Source organism: Notothenia coriiceps, unplaced genomic scaffold (genome assembly GCF_000735185.1).
Source record: "Notothenia coriiceps isolate Sejong01 unplaced genomic scaffold, NC01 NC01_scaffold00024667, whole genome shotgun sequence".
Classification (NCBI taxonomy): domain Eukaryota; kingdom Metazoa; phylum Chordata; class Actinopteri; order Perciformes; family Nototheniidae; genus Notothenia; species Notothenia coriiceps.
The window spans coordinates 2,213,907-2,225,168 of record NW_011357368.1 but is presented as its reverse complement, the minus strand read 5'-3'; the positions used below and the strand labels follow the sequence as shown (position 1 = coordinate 2,225,168).

The window sequence follows — 11,262 nt, the reverse complement described above, 5'->3', positions numbered from 1 at the left end:
AGTGTGTGTGTGTGTGTGTGTGTGTATGTGTGTGTGTGTGTGTGTGTGTGTGTGTGTGTGTGTGTGTGTGTGTGTGGTGTCCTCAGTGTCATTCGGCCCCTACCTGCCCTGCAGAGAGAACATTAAGCTGATGGGAGCCAAGAACAACATCCGCCCCCCCAGACCAGAGCTCAACATGTGTCTACTGCCCTCCATGGTGGAGAGCAGCAAGGTACCACTCACTCACTCACTCACTCACTCACAAATTCATCACGCACGCACGCACACACACACCATCTATACATTGACTTACATGCATTTCCTGGAGACTGATCCTAACCATAACCAGCACATGCTTAAACCTAACCAAGTCTTCACCTGAAAATTAATGGTTCCCCTCATGGGGACCTCCATTTTGTCCCCATAAGGGAAGCCAGTCCCCATCCGTGACTTTGTAAACAGATTTAGGTCCCCACAAGGATGGTAATGCTAGGACACACACACACACACACACCTGATGCTCTGAGAACGACCTGTTCCTCAAAAAAAAAAAGATTACAAAATTTTTCTTAAAATGCATAACAATGTGATTATTAGTAAACCTTTGCATCACACAAACTGTAGACAACCTTATTAGGAAAATGCACAAAATGAAAAACTTTAATACATTTAGCTTGAAACATGAAACAGAGGATCTAACTTCACGTCTTCTTGTCTTGGAGGAAAGTGCAACATCGAAACAATATAGACCTGTAGTTCCTGCGTAGTGTAGATACAGAAAATAACATTCATGAAAATACACACAAAATAAATATTAAAAACAAAAAAATGACATCGAAAAAATAATAAATCTGATGTTGGTATTAAACTGTGTGTGTTCCTCAGGGTAAGGACGAGGTGTACGACAGGATGCTGCTGGACTACTTCCTGTCGTACCATCAGTTCAGCCACCTGCTGTGCCGCGTCGCCATCAACTGTGAGAAGTTCACAGAGACCCTCGTCAAACTGAGTACGTACAAACCTGTGTGTGAACTGAAAATATATGATTCTTAAAAACTGCATACACACATCTGAATATATAGCCAGATACTAAAATATGAAATATCTCTCAGGTGTGTTGATAGCGTACGAAGGACTTCCTCTGCACCTCGCCATCTTCCCCAAACTGTGGACGGAGCTCTGCCAGTCTCAGGTTTGTTGTTTCAGTCTCAGGTTTTATCACCGCACAAATCCGTAGTATTGAAACATTTACAAGAGATATTTAATTACAATATAAAGTTGGACATAAGCTGGAGTCAAAAACTGATAGAAACAAAACAAACTACTTTCATGTTCCCTCCTAATGTCTTGACTTTAATCGTAGAACATTTCTCCAAACTATATGACTCTATTATTTCAGAACATTTCCATTTGTGCTTTTCATTTTTGTAAATGTACTTTCCTAAATCTCATGGATTATCTGAGTTTTTTTTTTACTCAAAAATCTATCACTTTTAGATTCAGAGTTTTTCTCAGAATATCCCCCATCTCCAAGTTTTGTCATTTAATGGATACTATTTTTTTTTTATCCTCCTTTTTTATTAAATCCAGTTGTTATATTTACTTTAATCTCTCATAAAGCTCTCTGTTCTGTCCTTGATGTGTGTTTTTTGGTGTACATCTGTTATGTATGTGTTTCTTGGCTGTGTTTTGGCTCCACCTTGTGGTGGCTGGTTGACACTGCTGCTTGCTAGTGGTTTATTGGATTCCTGTTGCTAGGAGAACGAACTTGTTTGTTTCCGAGTGCGCTCCACGTGTAGCTTGGATTCTTTTCATGAACGGACATCTGCTCTCCATGGGCTGTGCTTCGTATTTCCCGCTGGTTCACGCATCGTCTGTGAGTGTTATTGTCCGACTTAATGGAAATATGCAAATGTTTATGTTTGTAGGAATGCAGTGAGTATTCCTTGCGGCTAAGCTACTAGCGGCTAGGCTGGTTAGCCTCTCAGTTTGTGCACCGTAGCTCATTGTGTGAAGTATTCTGTTATATTTTAGCTCGTCAGTCGGGCAGTCAATAATAAACTGTTATGTCTTTATTGTCTTTACAGTTTCACCAAGTAAAGAGACTTCAGTAAAACTGACAACTGCGCTGGAGTTTTCTTTCAAATGGTTTAACTGGATGGATAGCTAGCTCAGTGCTAGTGAGACCCTTACAGTGTTGTTTTAGGTTGACTTACACAATCCATCCAGGGACTACGGATAAAAAATAGCCTCTTGGCTAACTCTGGCACATTTACAGAAATGTTAATTAATGTGCACTGTCCCTGTTAAATAAATACAAAATAAAAAGGGGTGCAAAAGTAAAAAAATGCCTGATAAGAGAAGGATACAATTCCAGCAACAGTGCAGCGGCATCACTTTTCATCCATCATAGCATTTAAAAATAAAATCAATATTGATGACATGCTTAAACTGCCAGTATCTAAGATGATATTTTTAGTTGAGAGTGAGGAGTACAAGCTGTAGTGGCCGTGAGCATCCAGGAGAAATGTTTCCAAATGTTCCACGGCTGTCAGTTAGTTACTTGACATTCAAGCAGCATTCTAGTAGAACTGCCTTATTAGCATTACATCAACGATGGGCATCACATCAAACGTAAATAATCTGCACCATTAAGGAGTGTCTTGGTTTATTTTCCGATGAGGAAAATGGTGTTGGACGTACCGGATAACATGGAAATTAGGAACAGGGGTTTAGGGATTCATAATATGTTGATTACTTTTTCAACCTAAAATAAATACAGTTAAATGTTATAGTCCATACAGTAATTGGAGCAAGACGAAATTTGTTTCAAATAACTGCTACCTCGATACCTGATAATATTCATCGAATGTTAATCATGTTATATGTGCAAGGTATCACATCCGCAACACATATGGATACTATGAAACACATTCTGTAACATCTTTTTAAGTCATCTCATAAATGGCTCATTTCAACCTGGTCAACACATCCAGTGTGAATGCTGTTATTACAGTAATAAGGGCCACTAAATAAGGGTTTATCATAGGACTAGGTTCTTGATTATGGTATAATACTTAAAAGTAAAGAGTTAAATTAAACATACTATCCATAGCATCCAAACATAGTTAGGCAGGAGAAGAGAAAGCTCTCTCTGATTATCTCTTTAGAGTGCTTGGGCTCAAGGAGCTTTTACATAGGCTTGACTGGCAGGGCCTTGGTGCCCTGCCCTCTCACAAGCATTTGATAATCAAAAAGTCCCCTCAACGCCACGGCACAAAAAGCCCTCCATGATTTCCACTCGCCTCTCCATTTTCTGGATGCTGTCTCTGCAAGGTTCCGGCTCTTTAATACTAATCCATGTAGCAAACTAGGTATACTGAATAGCAAGGTTAGGTTACACAAGTAGATCATTATGCTCAAGTGTTGACTGTGACTAACACACGTGAGTGTGTATATTCCAAAAACTGGATCAATTAATACATCTGATGTGATTTAACGCAACAACGATCGCGTCATAACCCAAAACCCTGATAGAGAAAAGTGGCTAATAAATGTAGAAACCGATTATAACGCCATGACAAGGATCTTACCTTCACACAAAATAACTTTTGCACATTTGTGAATTGTTTCCTGGTCTTTATGTAGGCCATGTGACATGTGTAATTTTCTCTCCTGTATTCCTGGGGGAGGTGTTCTTGGTTCGCCACAACGCCTACTGCGGCCCACCTTTACGACGGCCCATTCCGGCCCGCCCCCACCCCCGGTGGGGATGCCCTCACCCTCGTTAGGGCCCCTACCCTCTCCTGTGGCCCCCCTTTCGTCGGCCCGTTCCATGGCCCGGCCCTCACCTGCGACCCCACCCTCCTCGGCCCCTGTGGTGCTTCCTCCCGAACGCGAGGATTTTTTTGCCATGTTTGAATTCTGGGGGGGCTTGTGTGGTGAACACCTATTAATACACTGGGTTACATAATTCATACATGGAACTACAGTTGGGGGTATTGTTCCCACACGGACATGTTATGTGTGGTCTATATATACTGTATTGTGTGCCCTCCTGGCTTCTCTCTCTTCTTCCCGGACTGCAACCGGACAACATGACCTTAGCTACTCTCAAATAAAGTACCCTTTTTGCACCTTCATTGCACCGCCTCCGACTCCCTATCTCTCTGCACTACAATAGCACTTTAAAATTGACCTCGTTTTTCCTGTGACCAGAGGCCCTTTGTTTGCAGGAACGGTGGTTTGTTGTCTAAAAACTGATAATGAGGTATGTGCGTAGTTTTTTTAGAAAAACTGATTTACTGTCATTTTGTTTTTCCTCTGCCATTGGTTTGCTGTAGCCTTCTTTAACCTCAGTGTTTTGATATCTTACTCTCTTTTTTCATCCCCATTTCCCCCCCTTGGTGGGCATTTTCTGTGGCATACTGTAAGTGAGAGCTTGAGTGTGAGCAAGAGAACAGCACGAGCAAGGAAATGCATTGCCACGCTTGTGGTGAATGAATATTAAAGCTTGCAAAAAAAAAAACATATTTATACACACAACATGAGTAGTACATAGTAGTTAAAGTTAATTCACTGCACCAAATGTGTTAGGTTCACTGTAACCTATTTTCTGTTCTCAACTGTCAAGTGTTTAATAGTTAGCTCCCAGGCTTAGTACAATAAGTAAAAGTGATTTATGAAGTAGTGCGGTACTTGCGTTTTGGGTTTCATTCATAACCTGAATCAATAATTAATTATACAAAGGAAACTTCCAAGCCTTATTACCNCCAGTCCCCACACGTGACTGTGTAAACAGATTTAGGTCCCCACAAGGATGGTAATGCTAGGACACACACACACACCTGATGCTCTGAGAACCACCTGTTGAACAGGTGGTTCTCAGAGCATCAGGTGTGTGTGTGTGTCCTAGCATTACCATCCTTGTGGGGACCTAAATCTGTTTACACAGTCACGTGTGGGGACTGGCTTCCCTTATGGGGACAAAATGGAGGTCCCCATGAGGGGAACCATTAATTTTCGGGTGAAGACTTGGTTAGGTTTAGGCATGTGTTGGTTATGGTTAGGATCAGTCTCCAGGAAATGCATGTAAGTCAATGTATAGATGGTGTGTGTGTGCGTGTGCGAGTGTGTGTGTGTGTGTGTGTGTGTGATGAATTTGTGAGTGAGTGAGTGTGATGAATTTGTGAGTGAGTGAGTGAGTGGTACCTTGCTGCTCTCCACCATGGAGGGCAGTAGACACATGTTGAGCTCTGGTCTGGGGGGGCGGATGTTGTTCTTGGCTCCCATCAGCTTAATGTTCTCTCTGCAGGGCAGGTAGGGGCCGAATGACACTGAGGACACCACACACACACACACANTAGTCATGTGTCCTCACTGGAGCCTGAACAATGACTCATGTTTTTTCTAAGCATGCTAGCTTGACAATTGTCCCTTCTTCACATCTTCATGATGTTACGCCAGGGATTGCTTTGTCATCTTATTTGGATCGTCACCTACACACAATGTACAAACCGCACAGCAATCTACCAAGATTTTCCCCAGTGCCAGATGAAGGTTGACAACAAGGAGACGAGGCCAAGTGGTACTAATTAAAACAGGCCATTCTCTAATCCTATGTGAGAACAATTCTGTGGCCCGCTAAGAGGATGTCCCATCCATTATAACAAAACCCAGGAACTGGCAACAGACTTAGCAGCAGATGCTTCTAATCTGTCACAGAATCGAAGACAATGCAACTTATTTTCATGACATTATAACCAGGGCTCTCGACTAAAACTTTTTTTTCACCATCCTCTCGGAACCGTCCACGACAATACAATCTAAGCCGTCCCGAAATTAATGTGGGACGTCCCGAATTAAAAATATTAGTTTTTCCTACATTCATCTTAGTTAAGAATCATTCAAGTGACCTTTAACATAAATAAAACATCAATACAATCATTAGATGTTAATTCATCAACCTTTTTATTTGAGTAAAATCAGTCAATCACATGAAAAAGGGCCAAATATATTTAACAACACACAAACGCGAAAATTACTCTAATATTGACATCAAATCAAAGTAACCATCCAATTAACCAAAAACAATCCAACACTCTGTCCTGAAGACAGAACCCAGAGTTACCACTACCAGGAGGACAGTCTGTAACACAGTCCAGGAGACCTTTACAAACTGCCCGCCCCGCCTCTCGCACACAGACGAGAGAGAGAGATCTCGTCTGGATTGGAAAGCTCGAAAATACATCATAGACGCATGTTGTAGTCTTATTGCATATTAGAAACGGAGTTGGCTAAACTAAAACTGCGATATAATGTTTATGTAGCAATAATACATATGACATATATTTTTTAAATGTCTCCAGTACCGATAAAAAGTCAGATAACGTCGGAGCTTAACGTTACCACTGTCTTTAATAATTCCGGCCCGGGCGGGGACCGTTTAATACCGGGGCTCGGTACCCATCCATACATGGGGAGAGGCGCAGCATATTGCTAAGGACTAAATACGATGGAGGGTTCTCATCTCAGCCTTATTACCCATAGGGGATGAAGAGGAGTAAGTAAATAAAGAGGCCGGCACTCCAGGGTCTGGTTCTGCTGTGCGTTTTTGTGATGTAACGGTAAAACATTTCAGAATTCCTCCACGGGATACCATTGTCATTTTACATCACTCAACCCGCGAAATACACGTCACACACTCAGTACATAGCTAGACACCCGCGAATTTGCGGGCAAGGAATTCGCAGTAGAGATGGCAAATCCGGATCCTTTTATGGACTCAGGGTCTTCTGAGTCAGTCACTGAAGAGATCCGGATCATACGAGTCATTTGAGTCATATGAGTCAGCATCACCAAGACAGTAGAAATCCTATTGGTGAAACCGAAAACGTGTTGCATTTCACGCTACACAGTGTCTTTTGCTTTAATAAAAAAAGTTGATCACAAAAAAAAAGGGCGATTTTGCGAATCTGAGTCTGCTGTTGACTCGTGCATGAGGACGAGTCTGCTGGATCTCTGGATCTGCTGCTATATGGTTACGGCTCTGAGTCCGCACGAGTCTGCTGTGTTTTGCACAGCGAGTCAGGATTTGCGAATCTCTGAGTGCTGTTGACTCGTGCATAATATAGCCGCGGGAGCCGGCTCCCGCCGGGAGCTGCAGGAAGTTTCACTGATCCGCGTCCCCTCCCCTGAGCCAAACGATATCTTCTGGAAGCTATCCTACTTGCTAAAGGGTAGGCAGATGGACTGGGGTACATTGTAATGTTATTTTACATGTTATAAAGAGAGTAGCGAGTGACGCAATGTACAGTTTTAATTTGTATGTCACACCAGGTGTAGGACTCAAAGGACTCGGGTTAATGGAGAGGGGAGACTCGTCACGACCAGCTCATTTCTAGGATCCGGGTTAATAATCCGGATGAATCAGGACTCGCCCATCTCTAATTCGCGGGCACAGCCAGCTGTGCGACTGGCTGACAGCCAGCGGCACAGCTGTAGCTACGTACTGTGTGTGTGTGTGTGTGTATTTCGCGGGTTGCTAAATGTTTTGTGCGTGTGTTTATGTTGACAAGGAGGTTTAATAACTGTGTGCTACACAAAACGTGCAGTCGGTTTCATTTTAATCGCCGTTTGTAGTAGAGTTAGCAGGGTATTTTTATTTTAACTCTCGTCCCAAAATTATTTTTTATCCTCCCCGACACAATTTTTTTCGGCCCCGGGACGACGTGACGTCCTTAAGCTCGAGCCCTGATTATAACACACATCTCAAACCCTGCAAGCATGCAAATATCTTTGTTATCCTGAAAGTAACTCATATTGATTTTTCTTCCTTCATCCTTTGTTTCTTCCTAGGCAAAGCTGTGTTCCTGGCCCGGGACAAACACCACCTGACAGACCTGTGCCATTTGATCCGCCATGACACCCCCTACTTGTTTCAGGAGTATGTCAAAGAGTCGCATGGCCGTGACGTCCGGGTGGTCCTGGTGGGCGGCCGTGTCATCGGCTCGATGCTACGTTGCTCCACGGACGGTCGCATGCAGAGCAACTGCTCTCTGGGTACGCAAACGCCTCCGAGAGCCAATGATGACACACTGAATTACTAAACTATTGAGCACTGTCACACACTAATTACATTACTGAGCTCGCCCCCCCCCCCTTCCCCTCATTACAGTTACCAGCACTGCCACACTGGAACATTTTTTTATTGCGTTTTTTTTACTCTGACATTTTGAAGATATCCTTTATGATCCCAAATTGGGAAATGTTTTTCACAGCAGCATATTAAAACAAGGCATTGCACATCATTTGATAAATAAAAAGAGTAACAAATAAACCAACATAGAATATAAGCATCTCAAAATAGAAAATAAAACTGAACTAAAAAGTAAAATAAATACTCTTTCTACTGTGAAAGACAAACATCAGTAGACTACCTGTCAACTAAACACTATTAAGGGCCAAATAACAGCTAACACATTTTCAAGTAGGATATTATTAACAATAAGTGTGCAAGGAATAGCATATAAAATAAATATAAATGTGAAATATATAGTGTTAAAAAAAGTCCAGTTATAAGTTAAAGACAGGCTTTAATTATTTAAAAAAGAGCCGTGTGCCACATTTAAGGTGTCATGGCTGCTCTTATCATTCCTGTGTATGCGGGTAATATTTAACGGTCATAGCATTTTTGAAATTGTTTATCGAGAATAACAGTCCATCTGCTATATAAACCAGTTTTTGGAATAGTGGCCAAGTCAAGAAGCTTGTCCCGAATGTGCCCTGCAGACATCGAGTGAGACAGCATTCCAGCTGATGAGACTGATTTTGCGTGACAGAGTATGAGCAGTGCTGCTGCTGTAGGCTGCTTATTGGCTGTGACATATTTAGGACGCTAGTAAGCAGGTTGTTCTTTGTTTATGAAACAGATCGTGTTAACAATTGCACTCACTGGTGTTGTATTTATATATGTATCAGAGTTCTCACATATTTTCATGGACAAAATGTCACATATTTTCCATGACCTTTCAAGGACACACTACAAAATGTCCATGGTGAAGTAAACAAACAGAACTTTGACTCCAGTTGGAACAGCAACCTTTTCAAAATCTTATAGGTGTTTTATGCCCATATTAACTTCATATACTACATCAATACTTCAAACTAAAAGCACAGTGCATAAATAGTTCTGTGTTTAAAGACTGTTTACATCACTTATCAGTCTTCACTGGCTTTTAAGCATGAGGGGAAACAGAACCCACTGTACGATCAGTGTGTTCAAATGCATTTGATAATAGACTCATTTCTGGATGCAAGTCTAACAATAAACATTGCAGCAACATCATTATGTAGCTCTTCACAATTTAATTTGCTTTAGTGTCACATTAGGTGGGAGGTTATCCCCTAAAGATTACTCTTAAAGTTTGTTTCATTAAACAAAACAATATTTGCTTTTACAACTTTCATTACTTTTCCTGGCCTAGAACATATTTCTTCAATCCTCCGCAAACACTGCATGATAGCTCTTGTTTGATAGTAGATGATTCGTGACAGTCTGGAGGTTGAAATGAATGAACCTGGTTGTTGTGGGTATTAACCAGCGCGATGTCTCTGTCTGGACTGTTAGGGGGTGTCGGTATGATGTGCCCACTGAGCGAGCAGGGGAAGCAGCTGGCCATCGAAGTGTCCAACATCCTCGGCATGGACGTGTGCGGCATCGACCTGCTGCAGATGAACGACGGCTCCTTTGTGGTCTGCGAAGCGAACGCAAACGTTGGCTTCATTGCCTTCGACCAGGCCTGCGGCATGGACGTGGCGGGCATCGTCGCAGACTACGCCCTGTCGTTGCTCCCCAGCCGCCTCACCCGTAAAATGTCCCTGCTGTCCGTGGTGTCGAACACCAGCGAGACCAGCAGCGAGCCCGAGGTGTGCCCCGTGCCCACCGGGGGCGAGGGCTCGCTGCCCGAGGCCGTCTGCAACATGTCCGTGGGTTCTACCTCCAGCGAGAGTGACCCCGAGCTGGCGGAGCCCTCCCAGTCCTCGCCCCGCCAGTCCACAGCCCCCCCCCTGCCCGACCTCCCCGATCCAGCCTACAACTTCAACACTCTTCTCGCCAATGAGATCAAATTATTGACTGAGTAAGATCCAAGCAGCTTCATGCACACACACACAAACATGACAAATGCATATGAAGAATGAGCATACACACACACACACACACACACACACACACACACACACACACACACACACACACACACACACACACACACACACACACACACACACACACACACACCTGTACGCATGGCAACTGACATTCCTTTTGTAAACGCATATCAATCCAAAAACCCTTCAAACACGTTGTTTAATGCAAAACATGAGCAGTGAAAACACATTCAAACACAACCACAGGAATACAAACACCAAAACATGAGCCTTATCCTACCAACTCCCTTAAAAAAAAAAAAGATCTGAGGCTGCTCCCCTGACTCCGCGCTCTCCAAAACTGCAAACCCCAATTTTCAAACTTAGCTTACACTGCAGCATGGTGGCGGGAGTGGGATATAGTGCATACGTTTACTAGTTTCAATTTAGCAAAAATACTGAGGGTGAAGGTGGTGTTTCTTGGGGTTGGTGTGGGATTCCAATAAAGGCATGCACCTGTCATATGGTTTCCTTACTACACCGTATTATTTAAAGGAGAGTCTATGGTATGTTGTCTTAAAAGAGGGGTTTCCTGCTGAGACTAGTACGGTTAGATGGATTGAAGTCGAGATGAAGTGTTTTTTTTCTAAGTCATTCGCTCCTTGGGAGAGCGATACATCCTCATGCTGGGCACACTACCCTGACAGTTCTGATGTAGCCATGTAGTGCTCCTGTCGAGGACACAGAACTAGAGGGGCAGAAACTGAAGCGAGGCAAATTAAATGTCCATTTTACTGCTTTTCATAACGAGAGTTAAATTCACTACACTTTTCATATGTTGTAAATCCAACTACAACAGAATGTATACACAATGTTTTAACTTTTCTACAACTAAAATCCATTAAATGCCAATTTTTAAACACTAATATTAAAATGTAGCCCAAGTTGCTACATTGACACTGAATAAGAGGTTACCTTGTTCATGCGTTATATTATCAACCCTCTGTTCACTGTGAAGGAAGCAGGATGTTAATGTAAGCAGAACTGCGCTAACCGGTGTGAAGTAGTAGAAATAACAAATAGCATTTCTGTCTGAGTCACAACCTGGAATATCAAAATGAATTGAGTGCAAAG

At 42.7% G+C, this 11,262-nt stretch overlaps 1 protein-coding gene across 1 annotated transcript in view; it reads left to right on the top strand.

Moving 5' to 3' along the window:
* Window positions 1–10,204, top strand: part of rimkla (ribosomal modification protein rimK-like family member A) — a 24,497-nt gene extending 14,293 nt beyond the window's left edge. The window contains exons 4-5 of the mRNA XM_010782427.1: window positions 7,837–8,040; window positions 9,608–10,204. Of these exons, the coding sequence (XP_010780729.1) occupies window positions 7,837–8,040; window positions 9,608–10,122 (719 nt within the window). The 3' untranslated portion in view covers window positions 10,123–10,204. The remainder of the gene's footprint in view (window positions 1–7,836; window positions 8,041–9,607) is intronic.
* The last annotated feature ends 1,058 nt before the right edge of the window (window positions 10,205–11,262 follow it).